The 18,390-nt window shown below is 34.0% G+C and overlaps 2 protein-coding genes across 2 annotated transcripts; one reads left to right on the plus strand and one right to left on the minus strand.

Annotated features, from left to right (window-relative positions):
* Positions 1–1,675: 1,675 nt before the first annotated feature.
* On the plus strand, positions 1,676–2,923 carry LOC111368129. The gene is made up of 3 exons (XM_022989352.1): positions 1,676–2,037; positions 2,143–2,270; positions 2,453–2,923. The coding sequence occupies exons 1-3, from the start codon at positions 1,734–1,736 to the stop codon at positions 2,564–2,566; spliced, it is 546 nt and encodes a 181-aa protein (XP_022845120.1). The 5' UTR covers positions 1,676–1,733; the 3' UTR covers positions 2,567–2,923.
* Positions 2,924–11,216: 8,293 nt separating this feature from the next.
* On the minus strand, positions 11,217–16,155 carry LOC111368130 (LIM domain-containing protein WLIM1-like). The gene is made up of 4 exons (XM_022989353.1): positions 15,780–16,155; positions 12,516–12,612; positions 12,287–12,417; positions 11,217–11,754 (listed from the first exon to the last, which is right to left on the minus strand). Exons 1-4 carry the CDS (start codon positions 15,915–15,917, stop codon positions 11,554–11,556), a joined length of 567 nt encoding a protein of 188 aa, XP_022845121.1. The 5' UTR covers positions 15,918–16,155; the 3' UTR covers positions 11,217–11,553.
* Between the last annotated feature and the right edge of the window lie 2,235 nt (positions 16,156–18,390).

Raw genomic sequence — 18,390 nt, forward strand, 5'->3', positions numbered from 1 at the left:
AACCCACATTCTTTATTTGACATACCCTAAACTCGTATTTTTCAACCGCTTGTGTATGTAACGTGTCATCACGAATATTATTATAATCTCAAAGAAAATTATGCCCATGTTTAGCGTGGATTAGAATTTGATATTTAATAAATTTTATTAAAAATTAATGAATTGTGTAATTGAAAAGTTGTGGATTAATAAAATATGTGATTAAAATTAATTGATGATTAATCATCTTTTAATTCACACTTCACAAGGGCTATTGCTTGTTTTTTGGGAAAGTAATTATTTTGTGATCACAAGTTGAATTTCAGGTCTGCCCAACATTCTCTGTCCCCCTCTGTTCTCAAAATTATCAACCCATCACACTGTAAAAGATAAATGAATTTTGCTATTTGTACTCGGGCTCTGACAAGCCCGATTACACGCCCTTCACAAGAAGGGGACCGCGCCGAATAAAAAGAATGGGCAGGCTCCCTGCTGCGAGGGGTGTGTAACCGGACATGTCAACGCCTGGGTACATATAGCACAACCCAAGAAAAAATGGATCAATTTGGATACAAGATTGAGTGAAAGTTTGTAATTTGTAGGTTTATAATAAATTGGACATTTTCTCCTTATGGCCAATGTTAAGGATGATCCTATTTAGCCTCTACGTAAATTAAAAGTTGAAGATTTTAAGTTAGAATTAATAATTAATTTTAAACTAGAATTAATAATTAATTTTAAACAAATATTTTACTGAACGCACAACTTTTTAATCACAAATATAATTAACTATTATCAAAATCTATTGAAAATTTGAATTTAATCAACACCAAACATGGGTTTAATGTGATTTTACAATTAATATTAGAGTAGATGTCCTTGGAAAGTCATTCGTACAGAATTATTCGTTTCACACAAGTTTGCCAAACAGTCACGTGCGTGAGCCCTGTGCTATAAAAAAATTGGCAAAAAATCACCCAGATCCCTCTAGCGTGAGTGATATGTGGCTTTTCTGTGAGTTTTTTGGTTCTATACAAGCAGCATGTCCCTTGCTTATAAGCATGACCCATGTTGCGGATTGATTCTGAAAAGCTGGAATGTGCGACCCTAATTATGTTCCAATCTAGTTTGTGGGTTTATAATCAATTGGGTACTCTCCCCTTCCAGAAAGGACCCACGTTGCGGAGAAGGCGAGCTGAGGAGTGTTACCTTTAATAGAAAACTCGTCCTGTGAAGTCATCTTAGTGAAAAATGGAATGGCGTTAGATGTCAATTCTGAAACAAGTGGAATGTCACAACTTAATTTTGTCCCACGATGCTAATTTAAGGCATAGTTTTGTATTATATAATAATAGGGCATCCTCCTTCTAAGGATGACTCTTGTTGGAGATGGGACGATCTAAAGAGGATAATTTTAATTGAAAATTGATTATATGAAGTCACTTGATCGAAAATATGAACTGTCACGAACGTATATAATGATATCTCACTTCAATAAACAAAAACGCCAAAATTTAATTTACGGGTCGATCTTAACGGCGAGTTTTATCTATTCTAATTATTACTAAGCCAACTTTTTGAAAAAAAATATAATTATATATCTATGCAGTTGTGACGTAAGAATAATTATGTTATCCGATAATCTTTTTCTCATATGCCCTGGAATAAAGGCTTAAGGTGTGGCTATATGAAAGTAAAACTGCCATAAGACCAATACTCCCCTCCCCATTTTTCCTCAGAAAATCTAGAGAGAGATGGGAAATTGCCAGGCCATTGATAATGCTTCTCTAGTAATTCAACACCCAAATGGAAGAGTAGACAAACTCTATTGCCAAGTTTCTGCTAAAGAAATCATGAAAATGAACCCTGGTCATTATGTTGCTCTTCTCCTCACCACCACTTTATACTCTTCCTCCTCCGCCTCCGCCGCCGCCGCCACCAAGAACAGAAGTTTAGTAGAAAATAACAACATCCCGGTTCGAATTACGCGCATAAAACTTCTTAGGTCAGCAGACAACCTTGTTCTTGGACATGTTTATAGACTTGTCACTGCCCAAGGTTGGTTCTTTTTTTCTTTTTTTTCCTTTTTTTTTTGTCTTAATTATTAAAGAAAATTGAATTTTTTATGGGATTATTAAGTATATTTGTGGGTTTTATTTATAGAGGTGATGAAAGGATTGTGGGCTAAAAAGCATGCAAAAATGAAGAAGCAACAGCCAGAATTAGAAGACGGAGAGAGTTCAGATTTTGGGACAGCAATTAAGATAACTGATATGGAGAAAATCAATCAGGTAAACATTTTTATAATTTTTTTCAGTTCTGAAAATATTTCGAGTATATATATTTCAAAGATCCGTGTTTAGTTTGTTGTTATTATTGATTTACTTGATTCAAAATTTCAAAACTCTATCTTCTTTTTTCTCGTTTTGTTCTGTAATTAATTTATATGCACTAAGTTTTGACAAAATTTCAGGTGAAACATGAGAGGCATAGGTCAAGAAATAACACAGTAACAAATTCTGGTGCTGCTGCAAAATCCAGAATTTGGCAACCTGCATTACAGAGCATTTCTGAGGCTGGAAGCTGATTTTTTAACTTATTCTTAAGATTGAGATTCTGCCAAACATACAGTAGATTATAAGTGAAAATCAGTATCTCAGAGAAAAAGGTCCAGTTATGGAGAAATTGCATTGGAAACAAGAGAGACTCAAAATTGCACATTGTGATAAGTAGTTCTCCTGTTAATTAAATCGTTTCATCTAAATGTTTATATGGTTAGAGAAGTATGAAAAACCACATGTCACAACTAACCATTCTGATTGCATTTTACATTGCTAAAAACGCATGCCGGAAATTTACAAGTAATTGTTACGGACAGACGACTTGGGAAATGGGAATCATTATGAGTTTTAAATATTTAGCGGAGAACATTTGTTGCGAAATATATGGTGAATTGTAACCACACAACTTATCTAACTTTGAGTTTACAACTACTCGAATGCCCACTGGTTACATAGTTTTAAAACCGAGCTCTATCCGATATGGTTATTACAATAATTGTAGCGATTCTAATTGTGTTATGTATCACGTCTCAAATTCATAATAATTTGGAATTCTGGCCAAAGCGATGCGATAACTTCGAATCATGAAACCCCCCTCTCTCACCAAAACTGCATTTTAATTAGGATAATCTCTAGCAACTGCTTAATGAAAAGAATGTCCACTATTCTTCCATATGACTAGAAATGTACCTCTTAATCTTAAACTCTTTTTTAGGTGCTTGGAAAAGATACGTTGCACAATCATATTTGGGATTACTATGTACCCACTTTCTTCAAAGGAAAAAATGATATTGAGAGAGTCAAACACTAGATATGGAATTCAATAACGGCACGTGTATTAAAATTTGAAATTCCTTTTTGTTTTTCTATATGAGAATTATTCGTAACATGTTCTTGCAAGATAGTTCATTGTATGAGCAAACCAATCTTAGAATCAAATGACACATTTGAGCTTCAAGAAGGATTGAATGACTCGTTATAACAATATTGACTCTGATACCATATTGAAATTTGTCATTTCATCTTAAAAGATCGATATTATTATGAAGAGTAGTCCAAATCTTTATTTGTTGTATATTCATTTCATTGTAATTCGATATGGAATTTACCCTTGAAACACATACGTATAGAATTTTAACTTCTTTTTGTTCCTCAATCATATTCAATATTGTCAAATCAGTACGTGAGGCATCTCTTAAAGGTACAATCACCATTCATGCTTAGTACATTTTTGACTTTGGGAAATCATATCAACCATCTTTTTTACAAAGGGACGAAGACGAATCATGCTTGCCTACCCATGATGCCATTAGATCCTTCTCTTCCTCCAAAAAGCCCAAGCATTAGTACATTAAAGCATAAGACAACTTTTTCTTTCTTCTTTTTCGCTTTAGAGTGCAAAAGGGAAGAGCATTAACTTAGAAAAAAAATCTTCATAAGCATTTTTGGATTTGGGACCAACATTAGAATGGAATCTTGGGTGCAATCCAGAGAATTATTTCAATTTCTAGCATGCGAGAGGAAAGAAATTAATTGGAATTGGTGGGTGGCGTGGGGTTCGGCTAAATATATTTTCTTTTAAGCATTTTGTGCAAGTCTTGCCCTACTCAAATGATTGGTCAACAATTCGACAACGAAGGCTCCAAGAGCATCTCGTGCAAACTCGTGTCGATTGATTGAGGGGGTCCCTAAAATATGTAGTCGTAGTGCAACACTGCGATTATAGTAGGCAAATTGAAAGAAGCTAAGGAAAAAAAAAATCTTAAAATTAGTCGATCAACTCATTAGCACAACGTAACATGATTCGAAATACTACAGTCGACGGACATTTTCTTTTTTGCTTAAAAGTTTCATTTTCTAGACGGTGGCTCTGATAGGTCACAGACTTATACAGTTACTCTAGCTTAATTACTAATCGTTATAAGAAGCTCCAAAACTAATATTCCAACTAAAAATGGACTATTTATTTGAATGTGTGTCTATGTTGACAATAGTCTCCCCAAATGTGTCAAAAGCCAATACAGTAATAAATACATTATGGAAGCATGGCCCATTGGAAAAGAATGGACCAAGTTTATGCGACTAGCAAGAGTGTCAAAAAAGCATTTGTGATTTGGTTAATAAATAAGCCACCAAAGAATATTATTCACTTTTGATTTTTTTTGTTCAAAGGAACGACTCGATCATGAATTTCGATAAATGATGAAAGTAGTAATAAGTTGATAGTCAATGCAAAGCACGATTAAGATGAAAAAATATTTATAAAAATATTAATGTATGATCGCAGCGGAGTCAATTACATAATTTTGTTTGTTAAAAAGCCAATAATTTTGGACGAAAATTTAAAAATCGATTTAGATATCGATCTATCTGGCATAGTGGCAGATTATTTCAATAAAAAAAATAAAAAAATTAAGGAGAGTTGCCATCAATATATTTTTGGTCCAGTCTAACATGGTGGCATATTATTTAGTTGACAAGATCTACATTAAATAGGCATATCTCCATTTGATACTTGAAGTAACTCATAACTAACAGCAATCATAGCAGATTTTCTTGACCAAGAACTTCACCAATGATTGCAATTTGCAAGGCACAAAATTTTCCCCTATTGATGCAAATATATAGATATCAATAAAGATTGTTGTTGAAGATATGATTATAAATGAACTTTTTTTAAGAATTGAGATGTTAATTGGTGTATTACATAGTAATTGAGAGTGTATTCAAGAAGAGTATATATGAACTTGCAAAGTTTGTTGGCGTACGAAGATGATTTGATGAGATCGAAATGGCGCTTTAAGTTGGTTTTCATAACTTTGTGTCGTTTAGAAATCGAAATATAATTTTCAATATCATTCCTTGTATGGTTAACTCAATGGTTTGAATACACGTTCTAAATTATAACAAAAAGCTTTACTCCCTATCATTAAATGTGTGATCAACTATTTAACCGAGGAAGCCATTATTGACTGACTTAAGGGCTTCAGCGAGGAAAAAGAACCAACAAGATAGGGTGGTCTCGGTTCCTCTCTAACTTAGGAGAAGCAGAACACGTGGCTTTTTATCATTGCTTGATCATCCTATCAATCATGGTAACGGATCGACTTTCTAAAGGTAGCTGGTTTGATTGTTTGTAATTTTTCAAAATAATATATTGTAGTAAAGTAGAGTTAGATTGCACTATTGGCTTGTAGGAGAAAGATAAGAAAGAGTGTAATGTATAGAAGGAGATGCTTAAATTTTTGGACAAAATAAAAGTTCAAATTCGAGAGGAGGTACTTACAAACACAATTTACCAAAAGAAAATTTGGTTTGCAGTAACTTGGGTTAAAATTCAAAACTATCAATGAATATGTGGACAAGAAAGTGCTAAAACCGTGACGGCATCTTCTTCCCTAGTGCTATTTGCATAAATTACTTAATTGAGTTGGGCCATTTGGCATTGGGCCTTAATGGATTGGGAGATCTTCAAAACCCAATTCTCCTTTGATTCTCTAATGGAAAAATTTCATAAGTAAGAGATTAAATATAGCATATTTCAAAATTAAGAAAACAAGTTTTAAACTTCAAAAATCAGATTTTTATTAAAATTTATCTATGATTTAATTAATTAATTAATTAATTATATTTAGGTCACATATTTATACAATTTGATCACGAACTAACAATTTAATTAGTCACTTATTATTTTTTTTTTATCACAAATCAGAAATTTTATGTCACAAATTATTTTACGATCACAATTTAAAATTTTTTGTAGGTCACAGTTTTTTCATTGGTCACAAATAAAAAATTAATTAGTCACGAATTAATTTTTAGTCACAACTTATCAAATTATTGGTCACAACTTATTTTTATGTCACAAATAAAAAATTTGATAGGTCACATATTATTTTTTAGTCATGAATAAAAAAATTTGTAGGTCACAAATCATAAATATTATAGGTCACAAGTTATTAGACAGTCACAAATTTTTAATTTTTTAGGTCACACATTATTTTTTGGTCATAATTTATCTTTTTCATTGGTCACAGATTAACAAATTCACTGTCACAATCAACCAAATAATTTGTGACCATCACCAACACTTACGACCACCACTTCAACGCTGTCTCCAATAGCACCATCACCGTCACCGCCAAAACCACCACCACGTTGATCACAAATTAACCTATTTATTGGTTATAACAAATTATTTTCGGTCATATAGGTCACAACATCTAAATAATTATCACATCGTCACCACCACAACCACTACCTATTTCAACGATCACCAACACAACCACCTTAAATCAACCATTTCCTTCACCTCTACCAAAAAACAACCAACACCACCAACATCATCGCCACCTTAGAGCACTGCAAACACCAACACTACTATAGCCACCACCACAACTGCAAACAACCAACGAATCAACGTCTATTGGTCACATTACGGTAACATTGTATCAAAATTGAATCATAAATTTATTGCGACCATAGATTGACGCTCTATCACCGTTGATAAATGAAGAATGAAGGAGATAGAGTAGAGCCTTCGCCACTGAATAGAGCCACCAACACCACAACAGAGCCGCCGCCATCACCACTACCACCAGATCCAATGCACAGTACAACACGCCACAGTAACTGCAAAATCACCACCTGCACTGCACAGTACACCACTACGACAATCAACCACCAAAAATTACACCAAACCTCCGCCATCGACCACCAGAAATCACAACCCCACCACACAACCCACCACCACCACATCACACCATCACCACCACTGCAGACCAAGCACCACAGATCGACGCACCACGCACCAAGGGGGCATCGCGGTGTCTCTCGAGGAGTCCTCCGATGGCACCTTATTGTCTTTCGACAGGATTGGGGAGAAATTAATGGTAGAGAGGGAGAGAGAGTCGAGGGAATTGAGAGAGAGAGAAAGAGATGGAATTGAGATTTATACAATTAGGGTTTGAAATTGTTTAATTAATTTTTAAATATATAAATTAATTAAAAAAATTTCTGATTTGTTAAATACTAAACATTGCATCTTATTTATGAAATGAGGATTTTTAATCTATTAGAATCTGTAATTTTCACTTTTCTATATCACTTTTAAAACTAAGGATGCGCTTGATTGTAAGCATAGTGTTTATATAGGAAAAAATATATTCTAAACAATTGAACTGTCTAGAAATTATTTGAATGAAAATTATCAATTAAATGTGTTTCATTGATTTTATTTTCATGCTAGAAAATGTTATACTTGTTCAATTTTTATTGGTAGGTAGATAGGAGAGAGGGGGAGGAGATGAGAGAAAAAGAGAATGAATAACCTAGAAAATAAAAATCTTTTCCCCCTTAAAAAAATAAATATTTTCCTTATTTTCAAGGGAAATACGATCATGCGACCAAAAGTATGAAATTTTCATAGAAAAATATCAATCAAACAGTACAAAAGTAAGCATTTGAAAGGAAAAATAACATTTTTGATGGAAAACATTAGCAATTAAATGCACTCTAAAAGGATTTATACCTGTAAAATCAATCATTACATATAAATATGAATATCTTATGGCATTCGTCGCAATTCTTATGTGCAAATGAAATAAGATTAAAAAAGAGACACACATAAATTGTTTGTTATGTCCAATCCAATCCAACCCATCAATTTACATTTGTTCTCGTTCAATTCATCATAAACTTCAACTTCAATATTGAAAAAAAAATTAAAAAAAAATTGGCACTTGGAGGGACTTTCCAGGTGATAAAGCACAAGGATGAAAGTAAACACTCTAATAAGAAAATTCATCAAATTCAACATACCAAATGTTGATCCCAAAGGGTTGTAAGAACTGATATTTAATGGAGCAATATCAAGTAATGAAAATCACAACAATAAAAACAAGATTTAAAGTAAAGAAATCAAAGAGGGTTAAGCAGAGGAAACAATGTTTTATTATAACAATATGAAGAGAAAATTACAACATAACAATTTTTGTTTGAACTAAACTGAAAGAAGATACTACTATTTTAGATACATATCATACCATAAACATGGAAATAATATAAAAAATAATGTGGAATTAAGAAAAATAATACTTTTTCAATAAAATTATGTGATAATAAGGAAAGAATATTTTCTCAAAAAATCCTCCCAAATTTGGAGCACAAATATAAAAATCTCCATCTTCACCTAAATTTTGGTGCAACGAATGAAGCTCCAAAATTTCTCGACCTGAAAAAATATGTCCTACTGTATCGAAATAACTGAACTCTTCAAAACAGTAACCAAAACTCTCCATCACAAAAAAAGTCGTCCTCTGTTCAGCGTCCACAAACGACACCCGAACCTTACTCCCAGGTTCCCAAAATTCCACCAAGGACTTACTGTTCACCAAACAGGGTCGAAGCAAATCTTGTAGCAGAAACCATATCAAATGCCTAATTAAAAGGTCCCTTGCTAGAACTGTCATCTTGAACAATCCCGAAAGTATTATAGATATCACTGACACCACTGTACCTACGCTCCATGAGTCCAACACTAGCAACTGAGCACAATGCAATCGCTGAAATTGGTGGCAAAGCGAAATCACAAATGTTCCGTCGAGCAATGTTCTTAACAGACTCAGAGCCCGTCATAAGAGGTGCTGTACCAAACTGAATATTCACCACGGTACTGAACTTATCTAGATGTCTCTTAACTGGTTCTACGCTTCTCTGCAAGATGTACAACTGAGACTTTTTTCGTCCTTCCAGTACAACCTGGACACCCTTTCTGACCTTCAAGACTCCACCTCCACCTCCACCAGAGAAATTATACCGTTTTGCATCCAGGGTACTCAGCAAGATGAGATTCATTTTCAGGTCTGGAATATGTCAAACTTGATCAATTGTTCTGACCGTCCCATCCTGCAACCTTAATCTTACTCGACCGATTCCATCAACACGGCAAGACTAGTTGTTTCCCATCACAACTCCACCTTACTTGACAGCCTCATATGTCTGAAAGAAATTTCTATTGGAACACATATGATGCGAACATGCCGAATCGAGAATCCATTCCTCTTCAGGTTTAGACTCCACGTCAGATATCACGGTTAACATTACATCACCGCCATCCGAAAAATCCTCGATAACACTAGTCTCGTCTGAATTGCATGATTGCCCATATGATTTTTGCAGCTAAATTACCTTTAGCCTACAACTTATCACAATCTTTCTTAACGTGTCCTTTTTTCCTATAGTAAAAGCAATACAAATTGCTGAAGTTCGTCATCGATCTACCCCTCCGTTCATCACCATGAGACACCAGAATTTTCTCATTCCTCGATGTAGCTTCAATCAAATGCTTCATCTTCTCCTTTGAGAACAGAACATCACAGACATCCTCAATGGTCAAAGTATCACGACTGTACAAAATGTTGTCCCGAAATGACGAATAAGAGGTGGGAAGCCGACACAACAAGATCCAGGCCAAGCCCTCCTCATCATATTTAACCTATAATGTTTCTAAATCTGCAACTATTTCCTTGAACACAACAATGTGGTCTTCCAGTGACCTTTCTTCCATCATGCGGTGAGAATACAGCTTTTGCTTTAGAGCAAGTTTGCTAGTGAGACTTTTCATCATGCATAACTGCTCCAGTTTTAACCACAAAGTAGCCATTATTTTCTCCTTCAAGCCATCCTACAAAATATCATTTGATAAATGAAGATAAATCTGCAATAAAGCCTTTCGATCCCTCCATTATTTCTCCTCCGTTGTTTAATTAGCTGACATCTTCTCAAAACCCAACAACGAATCGTCTAAATCCAAATACGCCAGAATAGCCCTCATCTTTATTTGTCAGAAAGAAAACTTTATACTGTAATCTAACAACGGAATATCATATTTCAATGTAGCCATCTCTAAAAAATTCCAATCAAATCACGATAATCCCAAAGGTGACGCAATGATTGAGATTAATGATGTTGTATGAAATATGTAGCAAGATCACAAATTTGAACAAGATTTAAAGTAAAGAAATCAAAGAGAATTAAGCAAAAAAAACCGATGTTTTATTATAACAATATGGAGAGAAAATTACAACACATCAATTTTTGCTTGAACTAAACTAAAAGAAGAGTCCACTATTTATATGTACATATCATACCATAAAGATTGAAATAACATAAAAAATAATGTGGAATTAAGAAAATAATATTTTTCCAATAAAATCACGTGAAAATAAGAAAACAATATTTTTCAATAAAATCACGTAAATAAAGGAAAGAATATTTTCCAAAAAAATCCTCCCTAATTAGGGGCATAAAATCTAACACCAGACATACTACATTTATTTGTATTTCATAGAATTCATCAAGAACTTCAACCGAATTAGCGACAAAAGCAAAATTTGGACATGTAGAGGGACTTTCCAGGTGATAAAGCACATGGATGACAGTAAACACTCTGATAAGCAAATTCGTTAAATTCAACATACCAAACATACTACATTTATTTGTATTTCATTGAATTCATCAAGAACTTCAATCAAATTAGCAACGTAAACAAAAATTTGGCATTTAGAGGGGCTTTCCAAGTGATAAAGCACAAGGATGAAAGTAAACACTCAAATAAGCAACATCATCAAATTCAGCAAACCAAACTACATTTATTTCTTAAAATTCACCAAGAACTTCAACTGAATTAGCGACGTAAACAAAATTTTGGCATTTAGAGGGGCTTTCCATGTGATAAAGCACAAGGATGAAAAAAGTAATCAAATGAGCAGATTCTTATGTCACAAAACCCTATTTCAAGCTTCAAACAAGAGCACGGCAAATATATTACAGTGTACACACAGTCCATTCAAGGGCAAAAACTGACAGTATAGTTACTTAAAAGAAACAATTCACGATCAACAACAAAAAGAAATTACTCTCAAACAGTCAAAAGGGTTTTTTCTGCAGTTGCATGCAGTTGCTTCTGGCTTCGGCACCGCATTTCTTGACCTACAAGCTTCTTATTATTGGTTTAGTCTGACCCGTTTTCCTCTATAGCTTGCTCATGCTTGTCCAGTCGGCTGAAGTTGCCTTTCTGTTTGAAAAGCTGAGTATGATGGTGCCTACAGTACAGTTGATGTTCATGGGCTACATAGTTTGACGGACTTATAACGCAGCCCCCATGGCTACACTTGAAACAAGCCCTATGATATGAAGTTCCATCAACAGCCACCTATGAAAAATTTCATTGATTAGTGCCTTAAACTGAACCACAGAAACTCGGGACAGAATGAAAAGTGTTCACACGATGGACTCTTGGAATGCAAACAACAGACTTTAAAGCATGTTTGGCTAGGCTTTACGACAAAAGTACAAGTTATTTTTAAGTAACTTTTTACTTTCAAACATGTTTGTATAACTTGCTTCTTCCTTACTTCGAAGTAAAAGAATTCCCTACTTTGGAAGTACCTATTAACTTACTTATTTCCAACTTTGACTTATTATTTTGAAACTTATTTATAAATGAACCTTCTTAAGCTTAGCCAAAAACGTTCCTTGTTCTCAATAAATTTGGTGTTGGCTAAGTGAATCGTTTTGCCACTATATCATTTATTGGAAATGCCAGGAGATCAAAAGCAACTAGAACTTAGGGCAATGTTCATATGTTAAATTTGGAGGATGCTAAATCCCAATAATATTCATCACTTCATAACCATTAAAGCCAATGCGTATCTATTCATGTTCTCTTTTCTAATCACGAGTACCTTTTCAAGAGGGTAAACAGTTTTCTTGCAAGCAACACATTTATCTTGAGTTCCTCCAAACATGCTTGAAGCTTTGCTACTTGTATGGCCATGCTCGGCGGATCTGTCAGCTCTAGCACTTTTAGGTGCCCCTGTAAGTAATGTAAAGAAATGGATTAGCTAAAACATAAAATATCAGGGCAAAAAAAAAAACGCGAAGTGGTAAGAATTAAGTTGATGTTTATATGACCTTCAAAACTCTTATCTAAGCTGCCAGTCATTTTGAAAAGTTGATCAAAGTGCGGTTTGCAGTATAGAACTCCTTCATAGGAACAGTAATTACTCAGCTGCAGAAAATAGAATGATGCGAAGGTTAAAATGTGATCCAGACAAAGATTTAATGTACATATATACCAATACAATACTGAAATGAAAACCATAGAGTAAATAAGAAAATTTGTGCCATAATACCATCGATATTATGGCTTTTATCCCAACAATTAATGGAATTAAATAAATGTTAGCTCTTCATTAATTTTTCACATGAATACTTCACTTATAAGATATCAAACAGTTGACATGAATACTTCACTTATAAGATATCAAACAGTTGACATGAATACTTCACTTATAAGATATCAAACAGTTGACATGAATACTTCACTTATAAGATATCAAACAGTTGACATGAATACTTCACTTATAAGATATCAAACAGTTGACATGAATACTTCACTTATAAGATATCAAACAGTTGACATGAATACTTCACTTATAAGATATCAAACAGTTGACATGAATACTTCACTTATAAGATATCAAACAGTTGCCATGATGGCATTGTAGAAAATTAGATTTCGAAGGAAAGAAAGGAACACATGGTCTCTCCTTGTCAAAACTAGTTTTGACTAGTTGGACTTAAACCTTGAATCAAATAAATGATGCACGGCGACTAGCTAATACCAATTATTGGCTTAACAAACATTATTTTCTTCAAGATTAGGCTATCACCAAAGGCCGCTCTGTATGAAGACAAACAAGATCGTCCTTGAAATTATCTGTAGCTCCCAATCATGACCAACCATTGTTGTTGAAGGGAGAAATGTTTTTAGAAGCTTGGCAGAGGAATTTAAATGGAAAACAGAAACATAAACACAATAGTTAAACACATAATTCAATTCCCTAGATACAATGAGCTACATTTGTATTTCAATAAATTTGGGACTAAAGCATGATTACATCACTTCTTTTTCCAATGAAATAAAATATTTAGCAACCAAAGTAAATTATGTTCAATTATCCTATTTAGCAACCAAAGTTTTAAGGCTGAGAGGTCGACCAGAATTAATGCTGATAAGGTTACAGACTTCAAGTTTGTGGAAAAAACTAACAGGGGAAATTTAAAGAAGAAAACCTGACAAACCCTGCTAATACAAGACACCACTGGTTACTGGAACTTAGTGGGAAAGAGAAATTTCATTTTTCATATGAATGTATCCCAATATTTGCACGCTGAGTAGATAGCCAGCTTTTCTGTGCTTACATATAACAATTGGATAAATGACCTAGCTTTACCTCTCAATCGAAGCATAATAAGCCAATTGAGTATGGTTTGTAAGCATGGTGTATTCAGGTTGATATATACACAACAGGAATAACATAGGTGCAGCGTGGTATTCTGGGAAACTAATTTCTATGATTAAAATGGACCTCAAGATAAAATTGATATAAAGGAACTAAGTGGCCCAAAAAATCAATTTCCTTAGAAAAAAGTGGACACTTTCTCAGAAAGAAACCTTGTGCTTGATATTTCAGATTCACGCAGCTGTTTAGCCTCTTCAAACACATATACGAACAAGAGCCATGAACAAAAATACAGTTTCATGGAAAACCATATCACACCGAGGAAAACGATAGGCTTCTCGGATGTAGAGTATGGATTTCAACCGAATTTTACTGCTAAAGTTCATAACATTTTAAACATCAGATACTGATAAATGATAATCGAGGATCCTTATCAAAAATTAAGTTCTAATAAATGAATCCTTTAACATTGTGATTCATAGAATTAAAAAAAAAAAAAATCCATTCAGTAAAACAACTACCACTCAAATTGAAAAACCTAAACCAAGTTGTCATCCAGTTGAACAGTTCAGTTGAAAATTAGCTTATGAAATTGACGTATAATCAAATTATTGGAAACCATCGTATCAATTGCCCAAATTAAGGAGAATCAAAATCCAAAATCCAAACTTGTGTATTGAAGAAATCAGAATTCTAACAATCAAGAACTAAGTAACCATATACATCAACAATCAATCCCAATAGTTCCCATAACAAATTAATTCATCAACTTCCAACAAGAACAGTTAATTCAGGAAACAACATAATCTGTAGTGTACATTTACATATTGTTGGACTAAATATTAGTGAATGAATACCGAATTAACATATATCGGACAGACATATACCGGATTTACAACTTACCAAATTGACACATACCGTATATGCAACTTACCGGTTTGACGCATACCGTATATGCAACTTAACATATATGCAATGAACTTGGATACCGGATTTGCAGTGAACTTACCGAATATTAGCCAAAATATGTAGCAGATTAAATTACAATAAAACAGAACGAGTTAATCTAATTAGCTGGAAAAAAAAAAAAATTGAACCAAGGCCTGGGTGAGTTTCCTTAAAACATATTCACCCTCTCACCGTAGGTGCTTGAAATTTAATCTGGATATCTGTCTCCTAGGATACAACGAAGGAACGGTAGAATTTGAGCATCTCAAATACTACTCAGGAGAACATAACTTGTGTCAAAACAATATCACCAAAAAGTACAGGACAAGGAATTGTGTAACTATGTAGACCAAAAATATGTAGAAGCTATTTATGCAGAAATTGAATTGTTCCTTCTTGTTTTTGTGTGGGATAGTAAAAAACGGGTTGCATATATAGACTTAACCCCATGAATTCCATTAACTCGTATTATAATGACAATGAATATTGAAGTTTAAACAATTTTGGAATTTAAAAGGTCAGTTGGAGGAAAACTTGACAAAACGTAGACTTTCCTAAGAGGTCAATATTTCAAGGTCCGAAGCCTAATTCGGTCCAATTTGCCCCCTGTGCGCGCACGTAGAGGAACCCCCATACTCCGCATGATCTCACCATTCCAAGGTGCAATCCAATGTAATGTAGTATTTGTCTTCATTATTTTTCTATTTGAGACAGACCTTAATTAGTTTCATTCCAACACATAAACTCTTTTTAATTGGCACACTTTGAGCTTCAATTTCTCATTCACCGAACATCATTTTTTACTAGTCAATATATGATTTCGATTTTCTCACGGAAGAGAACACGGGTCAATCTTGAACTTCCAAAATAACCAACCAGGTCTCACTTAAATTTTATGCCAAATTCAGACACTCAACCCATTTTTCCAGCACATACAAGTACATATACTTCAAGATTAAAGCAAAGAAGTGAAAAATCAGACCTTGAGAGTACCCTTACAGTGGTGGCATCTAAAACAAGCTTTGTGATAAACCTTATTGTCAGCAGCAAGTTGATCCACCAAATACACAGTCTTCTCACAGGCCTTGCATTTTTGGGTTGTCCCTGCAAAAGTTGCCATGTCCCTCTTTCTGTTCTTAGATCTTGATTCTTGAAAATACCCAAAAATCCCCAAAACAAACAAGTTTTTACAGAAATTGATGCAAGATTTTTGATCTCGGAAAAGGGTTTTTGTTTTTGGGTTTTCACAGGTAAGCCACTCACGAGTTGTAGTGCAGGCATTACCATGTGTTCATCACAGCACTGCCAACCAGCCACCCTTTGACAAATTTGAACATAATTTAGCTGGCATTTAATAATTACAATAAAATAAAATAACCCTCTTCTTCCCCCGCACCCCCGCCAACCCACCCCACACACAAAAAAATAATAATAATAAAATGTTTACCGTTTATAATTGTGGAAAAGAAGGACCATTATGTTTCAAGTTTAGCGGGAAGCTTGCTTTTGACTCGTTTTTCTTTGTAATTATATGTATTTCTGCTTATTTTTGTTGTAAATTTACTGAAAATAATATTATAAGTTACAAACGATATTTATTTTCTTCAAGCTAAAAATTGAGCATATAATTTGACCTTGTTGATTTATGCAAGATTTAATACATTGCAATTTATATAAGGTGTTAGCATCGTAGTGATAATAGAAATTTTATTTTATTTTTCACTTCGAGATGAAAGTGCATTAACTTGGCACGAGTACAAGAATGAAAAATTCTAAAGTTTCAATTTAAAATTCAAATTAAAGTCCAGTTAGTGCAAAACTTTCTAGTTGTCATGCATTATTTTGAATTTTATTGAATTATCAATATTCAAGTATTAACTATTATTACTTAAAAAAAATCAACTATTATTCCATAAAATAGTTTTATCAACCAAATTTAGGGGGGGAAAAATTAAAATCAGGAATCAGAGTAATTCTTTTCCACCCTTTTTTGAGAGTGTAAGTGAATATTCTTGTACACCTGTTTCATATGGGGGGGAAATTAATTGCCTTTTTCATTTTTGAAAAAGCCAAGTTTAGTCATGATTGATGTGATTTTAATCTAAATTTTGTCACCATATTACCGTATCATGAGAGACAGATAGAAGGGTGCTTGAATAATGGGCAACTCATAATACTGTTCAAATTTTTGAGTGAATTTTTCAAATAGTCATTGAACTTTATAAAAGGTTTTCAAGAGGTTATTAAACTTTAAAAATTACCTCATTTATCACTAAACTTTCATTTTGTAAACTCTTTAGTCATTGAGCTCAAATTCCATTAAAACATTGATGGAGTGTTGACATGGTTCGTTGACGTGGCGCAAAACTCAAAAGAGAGCTGAACTGAAACACAACAAATTCGCATCAGAAGAAGATATCTCCATCTCCCTCAAAATCAACCATCGTCACTGTAAACCACATCGTTGACACCCATAGCCACCACTAATTGATAGCAAATTCGCATATCAACAAAAAAATGGGCAGATTTATGTCAAATAGCTAAAAAAAGTTGGGCAGATTTTTTATTTAGAAAATTGGAGCAAGTAATGGATTAATTGATTCAATTGAGGAGTTACCCAAGGTCATATTAACTTGCTGAAGGTTGTAATAGGTCCAATTTGTTGCAATGACATCATTTTGCCCATCAATTGGAGGCAAATTCACCTCGGGTGCATGCATGCGTGTGGGGCCAAAGATTTTGAGCCTGAAAATTTTGAATTGCTTCACTATTTGATGATATGAAACCATGGTTAGATGCGCCTTAGAGTGTAGAGGAGGCCAATATGTGTTGGCCATGATGGGTGTTACTGGAAGGGTGGTTGCTGTCGAGTTTTTTGGCCACAAATGGTTAGAGGTTTGGTGGCTATCGGGGTGCGTTTGGGGGGGCATGAGGCTAGGGTGGTGGTCGGGATTTGTTGGGCGAGTGAGGCCAATACTAGTAGCGGTGATACCCAACGGCCTAGGTGGCAGGATGGTGGTTTTTTGGAGGTGGGAATCGGCAGTTGGTGGTAGTGAAAGTGGTTTTGATTTTTCCTTTTATCTTTTTTTTTTTTATGAAACATGTTTTAATTAAAGAAAAATCCATGTGTATAATATTTGCTTGACTTGACATCCACTAGTTGACGCATTAGCCAACCATCAATTTTTTTAATAGAATTTGAGCTCAGTGACTAACGAGATTACAAAATGAAAGTTTAATGATGAATGAGATAATTTTTAAAGTTCAATAACCTCGTAGAAACCTTCTATAAAGTGTAGTGACTATTTGGACAATTCACTTCAAAATTTTGAATAGAACTTGCACTTTGCTTATTGTTTTTATATTCATGAAAAAGCTACTTTGGCATAGGGTTGGCAACGGTTCGGTTATGAGTCAGTTCGACCAAAATCATAATCGCACCACCAATTTTTTAACCATATCATAACCGCACCATAACCACGTAAATCAGTTCGATTCGGTTAATAACCACGAAAATAAATTATTTTTTATAGGTTCATCCGTCAAATTGATATAAAATAATTTATGAAAAAAGTCAATAAAACAAAAATACA

The sequence above is a fragment of the Olea europaea genome, chromosome 18 (genome assembly GCF_002742605.1).
Source record: "Olea europaea var. sylvestris chromosome 18, O_europaea_v1, whole genome shotgun sequence".
Lineage (NCBI taxonomy): Eukaryota > Viridiplantae > Streptophyta > Magnoliopsida > Lamiales > Oleaceae > Olea > Olea europaea.

What these genes read in the sequence shown, in the direction of transcription:
- LOC111368129 (XM_022989352.1), top strand. Translation starts at nt 1,734, where the DNA reads ATGGGAAATTGCCAGGCCATTGATAATGCTTCTCTAGTAATTCAACAC. An exon ending in TAGACTTGTCACTGCCCAAG is followed by an intron (nt 2,038 to 2,142) that starts GTTGGTTCTTTT and finishes TTTTATTTATAG; the next exon opens with AGGTGATGAAAGGATTGTGG. An exon ending in ATATGGAGAAAATCAATCAG is followed by an intron (nt 2,271 to 2,452) that starts GTAAACATTTTT and finishes ACAAAATTTCAG; the next exon opens with GTGAAACATGAGAGGCATAG.
- LOC111368130 (XM_022989353.1), bottom strand. Translation starts at nt 15,917, where the DNA reads ATGGCAACTTTTGCAGGGACAACCCAAAAATGCAAGGCCTGTGAGAAG. An exon ending in ACTGTAAGGGTACTCTCAAG is followed by an intron (nt 12,613 to 15,779) that starts GTCTGATTTTTC and finishes TATTTTCTGCAG; the next exon opens with CTGAGTAATTACTGTTCCTA. An exon ending in CTGTTTACCCTCTTGAAAAG is followed by an intron (nt 11,755 to 12,286) that starts GTACTCGTGATT and finishes AATTTTTCATAG; the next exon opens with GTGGCTGTTGATGGAACTTC.